This window comes from Lagenorhynchus albirostris, chromosome 17 (genome assembly GCF_949774975.1).
Source record: "Lagenorhynchus albirostris chromosome 17, mLagAlb1.1, whole genome shotgun sequence".
Taxonomy (NCBI): Eukaryota; Metazoa; Chordata; class Mammalia; order Artiodactyla; family Delphinidae; genus Lagenorhynchus; species Lagenorhynchus albirostris.
Genome location: NC_083111.1, coordinates 4332499 through 4351305, shown reverse-complemented (window position 1 = coordinate 4351305; position 18807 = coordinate 4332499). Strand labels below are relative to the sequence as shown.

General features: G+C 37.7%; 1 protein-coding gene across 9 annotated transcripts in view; it reads left to right on the top strand.

Moving 5' to 3' along the window:
- Nucleotides 1-14049, top strand: part of TMEM68 (transmembrane protein 68) — a 34093-nt gene extending 20044 nt beyond the window's left edge. For all 9 annotated transcript variants that reach the window (XM_060127279.1, XM_060127281.1, XM_060127282.1 and 6 more), the window contains 3 exons: nt 4817-4877; nt 7374-7513; nt 13197-14049. In XM_060127279.1, coding sequence (XP_059983262.1) covers nt 4817-4877; nt 7374-7513; nt 13197-13301 — 306 coding nt within the window. In that variant the 3' untranslated portion in view covers nt 13302-14049. The remainder of the gene's footprint in view (nt 1-4816; nt 4878-7373; nt 7514-13196) is intronic.
- The last annotated feature ends 4758 nt before the right edge of the window (nt 14050-18807 follow it).

Genomic DNA, 18807 nt, shown 5'->3' with positions numbered 1-18807 from the left:
TTTTATGCTTCAAAATCCAGCTTCTTTTAATCAGATTTATGAAATTTTTTGTATTCCTTCACTTATACTTTTTTTCATAAGTATAATCAATCCAACTCTGTGTATTTTAATCCTTTGGTTCAACTGAGTTGGCACGTTTCAGTGATGGCTATTGGTTGGTTTCATTGTAATTCTTACATTTGTGACCAATTTATATAACAATAGAGCCCAAATAATATATGGTTCCTACCATTTTTCATCAGTAAATGTGATCAGCTCTCTAATAGTATGAATAAAGATGAGAAAGAGATATTGGTGTAATTTAGATCTTTTTAAAAGAACGAATTTGTCAATAAAATTAAGTGTTCCTCTGGGATTCACTGTAATTATTCTACTTAGTAAACTGGAAAATCTGAATGTCATCTTGTTTTTTTGCTTTGGAAAGTATATCTAAGCTTTTTGGTCTCTGTATTGTACTTTATCCTATGAAACATTTATTACTTATGGAATGTTTCTTCTTTGTTTTCTGTTTGTTTTCATTATAGATTGTCTATCAGAAAAAGAAATCATAGCACTTGACAAGGTGGTTTTCTTTTTCCAGGCCAATTAGTTAGGGACTGCTGCTAATGCTTTCACATTTCTGTTTTTTTTGTGTGTGTTTCCACTGCTGTCATATAGACACCAGTCTGCACCCTTAGCTTGCCTGTTCATCTTGCAGATACAGGCTTTTGATTAAAAAGGAAAGGATTATGGATGACTCCTTCTAACCTAAAAGCAACATTTGAAGAAGAATGGACATTTTCCCTTTATTTTTTAATTGCAGAGTTACAATAAAATAAAATACATCGAGCTCTATTCTCTGTACATATTTGTATATGTAATTCCTAGAAGTAAGTTATAGTGCTTTAACAATGTGATCTTAGTATAAGTTAATGTACTTGTCCAAGTGTTTAATAATGGACAACATAAAAATTTAAACACTACTGTCCTATAGTAGATTATAAACTCCCTTAGGACAAAGCCACTTTTTATATTCTGAATTCCTAGTACAATGACTAGCACTTAGTAGGCTCTCTGCATTTGTTGAATTGATTGTTTAAATACTACAAGAAAGGAGTCTTTTGAATTTAAGTCTATGTTAATAGTATTAATGATACAGAAAATTAATTTATAGCCCATTTTATTTTCCAAAAAGTCTTATGTACTAAGGTAGAAAACAAAACCTTAGACTTTATGAATAACGTAGAATATAAGATGATATATGCACAGTTGTTCCGAAATTAAGGATAATCAGTGTAAATGTACATTAAAGCAATGATAACAGCTAAAAACTTAAAGATAGTTCAATCTTCAGGTTTGTATTTTGAGAGAATTATTTCTTCCAAGGTTTAAGGTAAAAGTGACAAAAATAGATTTGGAATCACACAGATTGATCATGGAATTCTAATTCCTCATCCTTAAGTTACAGTTTTAAGGACCATTGCCTGGAAGAAGTCTTGAAAGAAAAAATTATATAGAGAAAGAAGCCCTTTTATCAATCCCTGAGTTTCTAGATAATTAATTAAGATAACCTAGATAGAGCTTCCCTGGTAGCACAGTGGTTAAGAATCCACCTGCCAATAAAGGGGACACAGGTTCTAGCCCTGGTCCGGGAAGATCCCACATGCCGCTGAACAACTAAGCCCATGCGCCACAACTACTGAGCCTGCACTCTAGAGCCCGTGAGCCATAACTGCTGGGCCCACGTGCCACAACTACTGAAGCCCATGTGCCTAGAGCCCGTGCTCCACAAGAGAAGCCCCGCAATGAGAAGCCCACGCACCACAACGAAGAGTAGCCCCCGCTCGCTGCAACTAGAGGAAGCCCATGTGCAGCAACGAAGACCCAACACGGCCAAAAAAAAAACCCCGATAACCTAGATAATTTAAGGTTTTTTTATACAAAACTTGAGAAAATTTAATAAACAGCCTTTTACAAGTTAATAAACAAAAATCTTTAACGTTGCTGATTTACAAAATAGCACTGCATCACTGATAAATCTTGTACCACCCTAACCTTTCTTAGCACTTTTAAAGGCTTTATGTTGGTACCCCTGTACAGTAAGTAGGTGACATATGTAATTATTCCAGTGTTACAGATGAGGAAACTCAGGCACACAGAGATGAAGGGATGGAGGGACCCTGTCACACAGCAAGTCAGAAGCAGAGCTTACAGTTCAGGACTGCAGGCAGCTGGTACACTGCACAGTGAGTCCGCCAACCCCAAGATTAGAGGGCCTTGCAGATCCGCAAGGGAAGCCTTTCAGTCACATGAGGATACAGTTGTAAATGGTACCAGCAGCTTATTTGAAAAAGCCCTTCTTAGGTCTCACAGAATTATCATAAACTTTGAATAAAAAATTACGACTGTTGTTACAAGACTAACCACATTTAAATTGAAACAAAGGAATGGAAATTCAAGTGAAAATCTAGGTCATCAATAGAAATTCACAAAATATTGGCAGAAAATATTTAAGGCTCGTCTGCAAGTTACAGGCTTTTTGATATAATCTAAATCACTCTTATTTTGTGAATTCCTGAGAATTCTGACTTTGCTAAGAATTTTTAGGTAATTTCGTAGCTAAATAATTTGGGGAAAAAAATGAGCCCATTTACTCTAATTGGAAAACAAATAACAGATGTAAAAGAAAATAGCATTCATTTCAATAAAATTGTTTATATGTATTATCTCAATCTATAAAAACCTTGAGATGGGATCGTTATTATTATTGTCATTTCATACATGAAGAAACAGGTTTAGTGACCTGTCCAATGGTTCCCACTTAAATTTTTGTGGCAAAGTTAAGACTCCAAGGCCACGCTCTATTCCCCAAGAATAGTTTTAGCAAAATACACATTCTCTACCTCTTCACACACGTGTACATACACGTACAGAGATACATGTATACATGTAATCAATTTGATTCTAGGTTACTTATGCAACTACCTTGTTATACAAAGTGTGCGCAAACAAAGGAACGAACTACAGTATGAAGTTGTAATAAGGTAATGCTTGCAGCTGTAAGGCTGCAAGCTTGAATGTAAATTTAGAAACCAGGGTATAGCCTGGAATACTGAGTTTGTAGGGTAAGCCTTCTCCTGTTTAGTATCTTCTAGAAATGCCCAGCTTCTGGAGAGTTAGCCATTTAAAGGATGATATATATATACCTGAAGAGTCTTTATAAAGTGCATCCTTCAATACTAACTTCGGGGTTCATGCCAGTCAGTAGACAAAAACCTAGCAGCACTGATCAGAGAAGGCAAAGTGGTGTATATATGAGCTGAAAGCTTTCTGTTCCTTCCTGGGCATCTTAAGTTCTCAACTCTAAAGACATTGTAGAAGTATTTAAAACATTAGGATTCCAACCATGACTTTATTCTACAAAACTAGTGGTGGTTTTAGGAAAATCATAATCTGAGTTTTTTTACAAAAGAGTCAGTCTACTTTGTCTTAGCTTTATGAATTAACTCCATCAGATTTTAAATTATTCATCGGACTGCTTCTTCTTTACCCGGCTTTTCTGGTTTTAAAATTGCTGCTGCCTGTTTCCTACCCTTTGTATTCAGAGAATACAAGCTAATTCCTTAGAAGCATTTTCTCTCTGTCCTGTTGATTCATTCCTTCTTTAGTTCACCCGTCACACTGTCTTTTAGTACCTGCTTTATTCCAGGCACTGTTCTAGGTGTTTCCAGCAGTGAACGAAACCAAGTCTCTGCTATGGGGGGTCTTGCTTCTAGTGAGGGGAGAGAGATGATAACTAAATGATCAGTTAGGTGATTGAAAGGGAGTATGTTTTATGAAGAAAGCTGTGTCTGTAGACTCTTCCCTTTGGTCCACCAGATTTCACTGGTTTCCAAAGCTGAAAAGGAATGGCTTTTTAAATGTCAGCTTATTTAAATGTTTCAAACACTGCTCACTCAGGCAAGTAATTCTGTATTAACAAATGCTGATAGTAGACTGTAAGTAAAATGATCCTCGCCCCCCCTTCCAGTTTTATCTATTCTAAAACATCATTTAATTCAGTATATTTTGTGTACCTTTTAAAGTGTTTTATTCAATTTTTTATCTACTTCAGTTTCACCGTGGCGTAACTTCCTTACATGATCCTTTGCTATTTTATCCATTGTTTCATGACGTTTAGATGAGGTCTCCATTTTTAAAAAATCATATTTAACCAATAATGTTCATGGAAAAATAAAAACCATGAACTTTTGAGCAGACATCCTCCAAAATAATGATAGAAAGGGTTCTTTTATGTATATGTTTTTCCTTTTTTTTACTTTTTTTTGGTGTTGAGTATTATACTTACTTTTCATTGATGTTGAACATTATTAGATTTAATAAGCTCACAAAAAAATGGTGTTTCACTAATTCCATGACAGCATCTTGCTAAAACTTGTCATTTGAACATACGTAAGTTTCTCCATAGAGAGAATTTCTGTTTTGAAACTTTTTCTTCAGTAGCCCACTGAAACCAGTTTAATTATCACATTCATTTTACTTAATGAAATTATTGATCACTTTAATCTTAATTTTGAGTTTCAAGCGTTCATGTGGAATGATAGGAAAGTCGGTAAATGAAATATTATGTATTACCACTAGAAGGTAGTGTTTCCAATTTATATTTTTCTACAAATGATCATGTTCATTTTAGTCTGATAAATCACACTGGTGATAACAGTATACCTTTATTTTTAAAATGCCTTGGTTTTGTGACTTAAACAGGCCCTCAAAAGTTTGCATTAGAGACATCAAATGGATTAACGTATTTACTTTTTAATTCAAATTCTCTCTTTAGCCCATTATTCCTATGTTTACACAAAATATTCGAGAAGGATTTAGATCCCTCGGAGGAACAAGTAAGTTCTGATTCATATGTTTTTGCTAATTGTAATGTAATATTTAGAATGTAATATTTTAAATATTTGGGCTTTTGAACACTACAGGAAAACTTTTCGAATTATTACTTTAGAAAATGCATATACTATTTAGATGTTTTTCTCTTTAAACTCTAAATGATAACTGGTTCTAAGTAATGGTGGTTCTAGATGTTAGATTTTTGTTAAGAGTCTCACGTATATACTGAAGCTTATTTATCATGGGCTTTTTAAAATTACAGAGTGAATTTTCTAATTTACTGTGTTAAATCATGTTGTTGAGGTTTAAAACAAATGTACTTATTTGTAAATAAAGACTATCTTCCTAACTCATTCCTGAAGAAATGACAGCTGTAAAAATAGATGGCAATAAAAAAAATTGGGAGGGCAGAATTTGAAAGTCTATTTATCTTGAAAAAAGTATATATATATGTTTGCATAAATCTCTTAAATTTTAAGAAATTAATTTCTGTTGGAGTATAGTGGATTTTACAATGTTGTGTTAGTTTCAGGTGTACAGCAAAGTGAATCAGTTATACATATACACATAGCCACTCTGTTTTAGATTCTTTTCCCATATAGGTCATTACAGAGTGTTGAGTAGAGTTCCCTGTGCTCTACGGTAGGTTCTTAGACAAGAAAATATTGAATTAAGATTAACAACCTAAGGAGATATCATTTGCTTTAATTTATTTCGGTTACCTCTTGTTTTTTTTTGAACCATGATAGATTTACATTGAAAAGTTCTTTTTGCCTACCTTTAATTTATTGATAACAAAGTAAGCTTTGAACCTAGCTATAAGAGTGATAACAATTCAATGTGCTTTCTCTTTGCAAAGTCTCTCTTTTTTTTTTTTAGTTTTATAGTTTGCTTTGTACCCTATGGTTTATATATTATATTTGATTGATTATGTTTTATTCCTAGTGCTATATTGTTAGTGTTCCCACCCACATACAAATCCCATCCTGAAAACCTTAAACTTCTGTTGTTCCTTTTATGTCTGTGTTGGTATATTGTTGATATTCCATTATGTGTTTTTTTAGTTCTTTTTCTTCAAATTTGGAATGGAAAGGCAGATTGATGTGATGTTTAACTTTTGTTGTGTAATTAATCCTTCTAATTTTCTCTCAGATCATTTCTTTAGAATTTAAGTTGCATACCAGAAATTATTCCTAATTTTGTTTCTTTAATTGTAAAGTGGTTTTAAAATTCTTTTTGACTGGGTTTCCCTGGTGGCGCAGTGGTTGAGAGTCCGCCTGCTGATGCAGGGGATGCGGGTTCGTGCCCCGGTCCGGGAGGATCCCACATGCCGCGGAGCGGCTGGGCCCGTGAGCCATGGCCGCTGGGCCTGCGCGTCCGGAGCCTGTGCTCTGCAACAGGCGAGGCCATAGCAGTGAGAGACCCGCGTACCGCAAAAAACAAAAAAGTTCTTTTTGACTGCTTTTTTTACTTTAAAAGTTGAATATCTCAAAAGTTGGTGTGTAGTGGTATATTTTTTTGAGTATTACTTTGGGTCTTATGGTATATTCTGTGTTTCCATATATAAAGTGTTTTAAACTTTCAGTACAATTCATTTTTTTTTTTTGCGGTACGCGGGCCTCTCACCGTTGTGGCCTCTCCCACTGCGGAGCACAGGCTCCGGACGCGCAGGGTCAGCGGCCATGGCTCACGGGCCCAGCCGCTCTGCGGCATGTGGGATCTTCCCGGACCGGGGCACGAACCCGCGTCCCCTGCATCGGCAGGCGGACCCTCAACCACTGCGCTGCCAGGGAAGCCCTCAGTGCAATTCTTAATTATGTATTCCATGTTGCTTGTCATGTTTTGGATTCTTTTTTTTTAAACTTAGTCTTAGTCTGTCAGTTTATGTTACATTATTACCACTTTTAATCTTGCTAAATTTCATGGTTGGTCATTAGCATTAACAATTCTTTTTCCTAGTTTACAGTAATGTTTTTAGCCTTTACTTAGTTTATTGGTGCATTTTAGTCTCATGTTTACTTGAATTTATTTTATGCTTTCATTTTTTCTTTTGTTTGTGTAAGTCACGTATTTGTGAGTCTTTGGACTTTTTAGCTTCTAGCTTTTTGTTGCAATCTTTATGCTGTGTTTTTCAATAATAGTAATTAGTTTGCCTTTTTAAATTCTTACATTTTTAAAAGCTCATCTTTCCCCCCTAATTAATAGACCTTATTTTTTTGAGCATTTTTAGGTTTACAGAAAAATTGAGCAGAAGGCATAGAGAGTAGCCACAAACCTCACCACTCCCCAGTTTCTTCTGTTATTCACATCTTGCATTAGTGTGGTACATTTGCTACGATCAATGAAAAGCTCATCTTTTAAAAAAGTATTGTATTAATTGCCAGGAGGTGATCCTGTTTGCCTCCATCCTCTAAGTCTTACATAATTAATTTGAAAGTTTACAGTTACATGCTCAGAATATTTAGCCAATTAAAATGATTTTGTTTTCTTTACAACAGGGTTATTTAGGTGGCTGTATGAGAAGTTCCGTTATCCGTTTGCCCCAATGTATGGAGGTTTTCCAGTGAAGTTACGCACCTATTTAGGTGACCCTATTCCATACGATCCAAAGATCACGGCAGAAGAACTAGCTGAAAAGGTAAATTATTCTTTCTTTCTTAGTTTTAGGACACATTTGTACTTTCAGGTTTTATTTTAAAAATTAAATAATTCTACAAGCATGTCCTGGATCAGTGGTGATTTCCCCCCAGGGGACATCTGGCAACGTCTGGAGACATTTTTATTGTCACCACGGATGAGACTTGGGAGGAGGTCGTGCTGTTGGCGTCCAGTGGGTAGAGGCCAGGGATGCTGATAAACATTCTATAGTGCACAGGACACCCGCCCCGCCCCCAGCAAAGAACCGTTCTTTCTAAAATGCCAATTGTGTTGAGGTTAAAGTTCTTGGCACCGTTAATTAAAAGGTTTCGTTAAGTGATATTCAGAAGAAGAAAGCTTTGACCTCCATGAAAAGAAATTGCTTTTGTCTGGTAGAAATACCTCGGGAGGAACATGGAATCGTGTTTAAGAGTGTGGGTTGTGAAGTCAGATTGTTCTAGTGCCACTGTGTGTTTGCTCGGGCAGGGGAGCAGGGGAGAGAACAGAGCCCACTCACAGAGTTACCCCTGGGGGTCACATGCGATTGAGGACATCCATCATTGAGAGCAGTGTCTGCCCTCTAGCAGGTGTTCCATGACTGCTGGCTACTGCTGTTACTCTAGGAGCCTGCGGCCCAGTGTGGCAGGTAAATAACTAACTCGATGCTTTCAAGGTGGCGCGTTAGCTCAGTGGTGTGCTTGCGGCATGATTTCTCAACCTGGGCACTATTGGTATTTTGTTGTGCGGTTGTTCTGTGCACCGTAGGGTGTTTACTCACTAGATACTGGTAGCATCTCATTGCTATCCCTCACTCACTGTGACAATAAAAAAACATCTCTAGACGTTGCCATTATCCCCTGGGAGACAAAATCTCCCCTGGTTGAGACCTGCTGTTTTAGGGTATTATGGAAACACAAAGGAAAAACATCTAAATTAAACCAGGGATGCGTCCTTGAAGGAAGTGATGCTTGAATTCAGTTTTGAAAGGCGAAAAGGGATTCGCTGGGTGAAGAGTAGAGAGGTAGAGGAAACAGCGTATGAAAGGATGGCAGCACGAACTGGCGTAAAGTCTTCAGGGAGTTGAGGGTGGTCTGGGGTAGCTAAAGGGATAGAGAGTATAGACAATGAGGCTGGAAACATAGGAGTGTCTGGACCACGAAGGCACATCCTTGATTTTATTTCTTGAAAGCCAGGGGTAGCTACTGAAAGCAGATGACTGATGTAGTAGGTTTGCTTTTAGAAAGATCACTAGAGGCAGTAGGGAGGCCGAGTTTGAGTGAGACCAGGAGAAGCTCAAAAGGGAAGGAGACTGCTTTGTGAGGGAAAAAATAGGAAACGCTTCCTAGAATTGAGGGCATTTGTGGTAGGTCTTGAAAGACGGACGGGACTTGGACATGCGGACTTGGGGCAGGAGGGAAGAGTTCCAACAGAGGAACAGTGGTAGGAAAGTTGACTGCACACACCAACAGTGTAGAGCAGCCTGATAGGACTAGGAGAGTGAGGTTGGGAAGGGTGCCTAATAAATTCGCCTTCGGGAATTTCGCAAAGCATGTGAACACTGTGAAGGTTCTAAGAAGCCCCGCAATAAAGAGGTCTATTTAACTTTGTTTCAAAGAGCTTTGCCCAGTCTCATCTGACCAAAACCAGCTCCTGGTTTTTCCTGGAATAGCAGCTAATAACAGCTCTGGAATAAACTGGGGGAATCACTAGCTGAGTGGGTAGCGAGCATTTGGTTGAGAGGAAACTGGAAAAGTAAGTGGAAACTCTATTTTTCGGCCCGTGAATAGCAGACTAGGGATTTTGTTTAGGAGAGGCCATTGGAAGTAGCCGTTCACCCGCAGTGACACTGGCCAAGGCACTGGCCAGCCACACTGGGCGTTAACGGGGCGGGACAGGATCCTTTCCACAGGGATGGCCCAGAAGAGGCCGAGCAGACGAGCACCTGTAATGCCCAGGGCTCAGCAATGTCTGGCACTTAGGAAAGGATGCCCAGCCGCGGCAGCTAGAATGTCACATCAGATGAGACTGTTCACATCAAGCAGCGGGTATGTAGGAAGCTTGACAAAGGTAACATTAATGATACCTTATGTTCCTTGTCTGTGAGCTTCATTCTGAGAAAACGTACCTCCTGCTAGGTATTCTACTAACTGGTTAAGTGAGTTAACTCAGGGAGTGTAGCAATCCTTTTCCTGAAAGGAAACCCCTCCCACACTGGTTTCCCAGTCCGGGCAGGCTCTGTGCACAGCACTTCTCCCATCCCCAGGTGATGCCTCACGGTGGTGACTTCAGATGACACCAGGGCTCAGCCCTCACCCTGTCATGTTGCTTCTGCCCACACACTTTATTGTTCCTGTACCACATCTCCACAGCTCCCTGACAAATGCATTCTCCTTTAGCACAGAGCTGAACTCTGTTTTGTTCTTTAAAAAGGTTTTTCCCGCCTAACTATTAGGATTTAATTGGCTCAGAGCAAGTTAGGAATACTTTTTTACAAATACCGTCCATTTTTATGGTTAAGATACAAGGTAATGGAGAGAGAGGGAAGAGAAACTGGCCCAGAAGTTTAGGGATCTGAGTCCTAACCCTAACTCTCCCACCAGGCAGCAGAGTCAGGTTGGGTAAATGGTACGTTCCTCCCTGAGTCTCAGAGTCCTCAACTGTAGAATGGGGAGATTAAAATGGATATCTCAGAGGTTTCGTCCAGGTCTAAAATTAAGTGAATCCTGTTCCCTTATTTTTCTCAGTTAAGGAGAATATATTACTGATCATTAAATTCCTGGGACTTGATTTTTCATGAGTGAGAAATATATTCATGGCACTGGTAGAGTTAGATATTTTAGATGTTAAAATATATATTTATATATTTACCAATTCAAACTGGTAAAAAGAAGAGGCCTTCCTGAATCATTGAAATACCTCAGTCACTGTCTCCAGTTACTTTATGTACTTTGTTATCAGTATTTAGAGTAACAGAAGTTGTCTACGAAAGCATAGTTTAGTAAAATTTCTGGAGGGAATTTCCTTAAATATATAGTTGCCATGTCCGTATTTCTGATGGTAAGTTGTCATTGCTGAACTAAAGTAAACTTGAAATAAAGAATACTTGAAATTTTCCTTTTGTGGATACATTGCATGAATTTCCAATCTCCATTGTTTACAATATAAGCATAAACTGTAGCATAATGATCCCTGGATTATCGCAAATTCAAAATTACCAACATCTAAATTAAGGTAGAAATGAAACCTCATTTAAGAAATGGGAGCTAGACTGTTCAGGCATTTGATTGTGGAGAAGATTCATTTCGTAGACCCTAAATCTAAATTAAAATACACTGTACTCATGCTGAAGAGGGCACTTGGGATATGGCCTTGAAGTTCTCTCAGTCTTAAAGAAATCTGTTGTTTCCATCTGTCTCTGCCTCTCTCTGCATTCTGCATACACACATCCACACACACGTTAAGTACAGATTTATTTATATGTACAGGTATATATAATATACATGTCCTATTAAGGTGGAAGGAAGGTGGGGAGAAGTGCGTAGATTTGAGTGGTACTGGGAGGTGAGCTAACGGATGCCACCGATGGATTCTTATTCTCAGTGAATGAGAAGCAGGAATTGTTAAGGATGATTCCCAGGCTTGGGTTACTGGGCTGGATTCATGGCCATTTGCTGAAGCATGTTGAGTTTGAGGTGCCTTTAAAACATTCAAGGGAAGTCATATTGAACATTCCTATCTGAGGCTGGGCGGCTGGAGATATACATCTGGGAGTCGGCAGCAAATGGATGGTAATTTACGCTGTGGAAAGCTTCCTGAGCCCTGGAGGAATAGTCAGTGCTTGATTTGGGGAGTGTAAATCTGCAAAGGGAGCGTCCTGAAAACCTAGCTTTTCCTCCAGGGGTGTGAGTTCCAGAAGCAGGATCAATGGTCACGTCAGATGAAAAGAATGTCCGTGGGAGTTAGTGACACAAGGGGGTCATTAGTGATCTTTGCGAGGGCTGCATTTTCTTAATGCACAGACCTCATATTTCTCCACCCAGAAGTTCTTCCTTGATACATCAATTCATACCAAACAAAGTCTCTACTTTTTCACTTGGTATTTAACTCCCTTCGTGATTTAATTGAAACCTACCTGTAAAGCCTTATACTGCCCAGCAAATGAACACATACCCGAAATGCCAGCTCTCCGTCGCTTAACTGTTTTCTTGTGGTCTTTTCGCTCTTGCTGCTTTCTTCACTGCTATTGAAATCTCACAGGCCGGGGGAGACCGAGACCAAACAGTACCCCGTCCACGCAAACTTCCCTGGTCACCGGCCACTGATGAACTTCAGATGTGTTCTTTTCACGTCTCAGATGATACAGCTCACAAATGAGCTTACATTCTAACTACTTTGTCCTTGATTATGCTTATTATGAGCTCCTTGAGATCAGAGACTTGTTTCACTAACGTTATAGCTTCCAAAGCATCTAGTATTTTCTGAGTGAATGAATAAAATTTTAAAGATATACGGCACAGAACACAACCTGTGTGTCAGTCGCTGTGCTCAGTGCCTGAAGACATGGCTTCAGTTTCATGTAATCCTTATCGTAAGCGTATGAAATTGTTCTCATCTCACAGATGTGAAAACTTGTGCATTAGAGAGGCATATTTTTAAAATACATCTTTGGGCTAGGGTTTCTTAATTATACTTAAAAATAAATGAAGGTCCAAGATTTGTAAAAAGAAGGCTTAATAAAGGTTAGCATCTGAAAAGAAGTGTGTACGGGTGTGCCTACCTGTACTATGTGCACGCAGAAAAAGTTTTTTAGAGAGCCACAAGCTGATTTAAAGTAAAAATTGTTATTGTAAATCAACTATACTTCAATAAAATAAATTAAAAACAATAAATTAAAAATTGTTGAAATTTGTCATGAATTTAATGGGAACAAATAGTTTTAGATTTCTTGATATATCCTAATTGACTTTTCCATTGCTATGACTTAATTTAAATTCCTGTTAAATTATCTAGAAATTGGGGTAAAGGACTAAAGCACATCTGCTCGTTCATAGTTTTCCTCACTTTTTCCTGTCGCATTGCCTGATGTAATTGGTGTGTATGGTCATGAAAGACAAATACATAAAAGTTTATTAATGGGTGAAAAGGAGTGAAAACTTCCGTTTGCCTACCAGAAAATTTCCTACTACATTTTTCTTCTGATTTTTTTCCCTTCAGTTCTTTTTAGTGTTTATTATGTGCAAGGCATTGCTGTGCTCAGTGCTGGAGAAATGCTAAGATGTATTTTAAGGAGCTTGCAACCTGGTGTAGAAAGTTGCCATGCAGACAGTATCTGTAATTCAAGTGTAATAAAGTAAGTATAAGAAATATGCTATGCACAGGAAAGAACCACTGCATCAATGAAAGTTCAAGAACCTTCTGTACTAAACACAATTTGCAACGTTCTGTTACTTTTTTGTATGTTTAGAATGCTGAAAGGGTTTTGAAGTTAAATAAACAGTATTACCTTAAAAAAAAAAAGAAATATGCTATGGGCCTGCTGAGAAGGAAATCATTTATTCTGAGTAGCGATGGGTGCTAAGTTAGGGAAGACTTCTCATAAGTAATAGTATATTAAAATCCTTACTAACTACATATCTACATTGAGAACTAAAAGAATAATGGCCTTTCTTTTGTTTTCTTGATAGACGAAGGATGCTGTTCAAGCTTTGATTGATAAGCACCAAAGAATACCCGGAAACATTATGAGTGCTTTGCTAGAACGTTTTCATAACAAACAAAAGATCAACTAGAAGACTCTTTAATACATTTATATTAATACGTCTATGTCTGTAGGACTGTCTTCAAAATTTTGTGGGTTCTGTAATTAGTATTTTTTAAAAAATCATGTTAATAAGCATCTTTCACTGAACTCGTTTAACATTGTATTGTCAATTTTGTTTCTGCAATCCATTGTGTCAGATTTAAACAATAACTCGTTACATGCCTAATTATTCAGAAAATGATCATGGTTCTTTTTATAATTTCCTAATAATGTATCATAAACATAGATTCTTAAAGTTAAGTTTATTAATAACAGCAATGGAGGTTAAACAAACATTCCTAAATAATGCATCTAGTTTCTGTATCTCTTGCACTGAGCTAGTTTTGCAAGGTGGCATAACCTAGGGTTTAGTACAGACACTTCAGTTAGGAAAAAAAATGCTCTTTCCTCTGCCCCTCATTCCTCTCATGACCTTGGGCAAATCACATAATGTTTTTATGCCTCAACAATTCAATTTTTAAAAACATGTTAATACTTTGGTGAGGAATATTGTTTTAAATTCTTTATATTTGCTGTGATTGATAACTGTAGAACGAAATTATAACTGAATTAATTAAACAATACCAACATCTTTTAGAAGTTTATGTATTTTGTCCATAGGATGTTTAAATTACTCCTTCAGGTATGATGTCAAGTTGCCAAGGACAATGAAAATGATGTACTGTTTTTCAAGTTGAGTAAAAAAGAAATTAGGGAAAGTAAAATTTCTAATTATTGTTATTATTCTTTCTAGTATTATATATATATATATATTTTTTTTTTTTTTTTTGCGATACGTGGGCCTCTCACTGCTGTGGCCTCTCCCATTGTGGAGCACAGGCTCCGGACGTGCAGGCTCAGCGGCCATGGCTCACGGGCCCAGCCGCTCCGCGGCACATGGGATCCTCCCGGACCGGGGCACGAACCTGTGTCCCCTGCATAGGCAGGCAGACTCTCAGCCGCTGCGCCACCAGGGAAGCCCCCTCTAGTATTATATTTTTAATGAGACTCTGTAGACAAGCCGTACAGGGTGTGCATTCTCAGCCCTATGATATGGCATTTAATACTGTCAGGATAGAAATCACTGTTGTGCCCTGCATCTCATATGTTAGAAGCTGATTCTAGGCTGATGAAAGCACAGAGAGAAAGCTCTGCTTTTGCTCAACATCATGGCTTATTCAGCTTGACTTTGCAACCAGTCAGATGGTTTATTGTTTCAATAAAATATACTTGAATAATGAATTTATGTGAACATGTCTTTCTGAAAAATTAATGGCTTTCGATTTTTTGTCTCCTTGAAATCTGAATTTAAAAGTATTTAAACACGATAGTACCAGGAATCAAAAGCAGTATGTCCCTCTCCCTTTTTAAGATGTTAAATTACTTGGATTTTTGTATAAATTTTTGTATAACAAGTATGTATGTATGATACGTGTAATGTATATAAAATAAAGCAGCATAAAAATAAAAGAAGCTGTACTGAAGTTCATGTTCTTGTGAGATTACATATGTGACATTTTCTTAGTTAACTGATTTTTTTGTTTTACTATTTATGTATTTCTCACCTACAATCATATTCATCAATCTCAGCCACAATGAATAAACCTGACTTTCCAATGTAATAAATATCTTTTAATTCCAGTTTCAACGAAAAGAGTCAACTAATGATATCTGCAGCTTTTTTTCCCTCTCTAGCAGTGAGCAGTGTTTGTTTAAAATTGATAAATATTTCCGGAATGAAGAAATAAATGATCATACTATGAACGAGAATAATATTTTTTGGAAACTATTGAGTTTAAAAAACTGTAGAAAGAAACATTCATTGCTAATGTAGCAAAAGCCATTATTTCTTACAGTATTTAAGTTTTACTGCATTACTTAAAACCTTTTTTTCTTCTTTGATACTCAGATTAACAGGAAGAATTTCTGTCTTGTTTGATGCAAGATCTCTATCTTTGCTATTTGAATTTAAATGCCATTTAGAAGAATGAGGGAATGTGACTAAATATAGAGACATAAGTAATAATAGAAAGGAGGAGGTGTTGGGGTTTTTCTTTGTTTTGTTTTTAGTTTACCATTTTGTCTTACACTTAAAAATTTTTTTGTTTTATATTGGAGTATAGTTGATTTACAATGTTGTGTTAGTTTCAGGTGTACAGCAAAGTGAATCAGTTATACATATACACATAGCCACTGTTTTTTAGATGCTTTTCCCATACAGGTCATTACAGAGTACTGAGTAGAGTTCCCTGTGCTATACAGTAGGTCCTTGTTGATTATCTATTTTACATATTGTAGTGTGCATATTTTAATCCCAACCTCCTAATTTATCCCTCCCCCCCAACCTTTCCCCTTTGGTAACCATACATTTGTTTTCTATGTCTGTGAGTCTGTTTCTGTTTTGTAAATAAATTCATTTGTATCAGTTTTTTAGATTCCACATATAAGTGGTATTATATGATATTTGTCTTTCTCTGTCTGACTTACTTCACTTAGTATGGTAACTTCTAGGTCCATCCATGTTGCACAAGTGGCATTATTTCATCCTTTTTTATGGCTGAGTAATATTCCATTGTGTATGTGTACCACATCTTCTTTATCCATTCATCTGCTGATGGACACTTAGGTCGCTTCCATTTCTTATTGTAAATAGTGAACACTGGGAAGTGCATATCTTTTCAAATTGTGGTTTTCAAGGAGGGGGTGTTTTTCACGCTTTTTGAAACATGAGTCCTCAAGTCAGAACCTGATGAAAGCCAGGGACTCCCTCCAGAAGCATGGACTTGGTCCACTTTTATGGGAAATCTTTCATACCCTTTCAAAAAAACTTTCATTTTGAAACAATTACAAATCTACCAAAACGTTGCAATTATTGTGCACAGTACTCCATATACTTTCACCCAGATTCCCCAACTGTTACGGCACATTTGTCTTATTATCTTCATACGTTCTCTCTCTCTCTCTCTTTCTCTCTGTCCTCTCTTTCCTCCCTCCCCACATATATATCTATAAAGTTTTCTCCTGAATCGTCTGATGGTAAATGCAGATACCGTGCCCCTTCCTATGTGGCCGTCCATTTACGGAACCACAGAGCAATGATCAAAATCAGGAAATTTGTCATTGAGATAATAGTATTATCTGATCTAATGACCGGATTCAAATTTCACCAGTTGTCTCAATAACATCCTTTGCATCAATTTCTCCTCCTGATGCACGGTTCATAGCAGGACCACACACTGCATTTAGTTTTCCTACGTGTTTAATCACCTTTCACTGGGAGGATTCCCCAGCCCTACTTTGTCTTTAATGATACTGACATTTTTGGAGAAGACAGGCTATCTGTTCTGTGGCCATCTCTTCAATCTGTTTTTCCCTGATGTTCCGTCATGATTTGATTCAGGTTATGCATTATTCCAGAAATGCTACATAAATGATGCTGTGCTCTTTCCAGTGGGTCATATCAGGAGGCATAGAATGTTGGTTTGTGTCATTAGTAATCATAGTAACTTGATCACTTGGTTAAAGTGGCGCCCACCAGGTTTCTTCCCTGTAAAGTTATTATTTCCTTTGTAATGAATACGTTTATGGAGAGAATATGTAAATATCTGTTCCTCATCAAACTTTCACCCACTAGTTTTAGCATCTTTGAACTGAGTATTGCCGGGATAAATTCTTACTCCGAGGGTTTCAACGTGTGAAACCCTATTATTATTATTCTACATTTATGAGTTGGCATCCTATTGTAAGAAGAAACTTCCCAATTTCCACCCCCCCCACACACACACCAAACACTCAACCTATCATCTGAGGTTCATATTTTGTTTAAAGGATAATGCATATATACTCTTAAGTGATTTAAATATGAGACCCTTTGACGTTTATGACATTTTATGAACCATTGAAATAATAGACATTTACAGGGTTAACTTGCGTGTGTTTTTGTATTTATGTATATGATTCCTATTTTTAAAATATATTTTTGTTACCTTTTTATTGGGCAGATATACATACCAAGATTTACAATCTTAACCCTTTTTAAGTGTACAATTCGCTGGCATTAAGTACATTCACAATGTGGCGGAACCATCACCACTGTCCATTTGCAGAGCTTCTTCACCATCCCAGGCAGAAACTCTGCACCCATTAAACGCTAACTGTCCATTCACCTCTCCCTCGTTTCCTGGTAAACTCTATTCGACTTCCTGTTTCTATGAATTTGCCCACTCTAAGTACCTTATATAAATGGAATCACAGTATCTGTCTTTTTGTGTCTGGCTTATTTCACTTAACATAAATATCTGAGCTCTTTCCTGACACCAAATGACATAGTTCCAACGCCAGTTCTCTGACGTCAGCTGGGTGTCCTCCAATTCCATTCAAATCTGACAGTACCGGAGTCAACACAGACCCTATAGGCTAAGGGCTCAGTCCCACAAGACTGCCCCTACTTCAGATGCCAGCTGCCAATGGGGCCCCCAGGCCACTCCCACTTCCGCCTGGCCTACTACAGAGTTGGAGGTTCCCATGACATCCCCTCAGGTGGCATAATTCCATAGAACAACTCAGAACTCAGGAAAATGCTGTACTAAAAATTTTATTATCAAAGATTCAACCCAGGAACAGCCAAATGGAAGAGGGCAAGCTACAGGGGGCGGGGCGCAGAGCTTCCACGCCCCCTCTGGGTGCACTGCCTGCCCAGCATGTCCAAGTGTTCACCAACCCAGAAGCCTTCGCAAACCTCGCAGTGATCACCAGTGGTGGCTGAACTACATCTCTAACCCGTCTCTGTTCCCTGGACGTTGAGCATGGGGCTGAAAGTTTTAACCCTCTAATCACACGGTTAGTTTTTCTGGTAACCAGCTCCCACCCTGAAGCTCTTTAGCCAACCCCGGCGCCCCCCACCCCCACCCCCGACCAGGAGTCATATATTGTTAATATTAAGAATCAGCAAATTAAGAGTCATAGCACTGAGAGCTGTGCCCTTGGTTCCTTGAAGAATACTTACCACATTATAAACAGTTACTGAATAAATGAACAAAGTGTATGAGAAGACTAAAATATTTTCTTGGGATAAAAGAAGTCATGTGACTGACTTCACACAAAAAAGCAATTTAATCGATTTGTAAAAACTCACCATTGTATTGACATCCCAAGTTCTACTAGCTAGAATATTAGACTCAGTTCAAAAATAGTTAGCTCTATTGATTAATCAAAATAACTTGATACCCTAAAGATCAATGTTCAGGACTGCACTAACCCTAGAATGGAGACAGCAAACAAGTCCTCTCTGTGAAATGTATTGCATTGAGTTTCCTGCAAATCGAATCTAGGAATTGTTCATTTTCATCGATTGGTCCTACCATCATGAAATGCTACAAAGAGGTTTCTTTTAAGTGTTCCAGGATACAATTAAATGGATTTTGTGAGACCTGTGTGGGATAACTTTTGGAAAAGAACAGTGTATTTTGTGTGCGTTAAAGACTGAAAAAGAATAA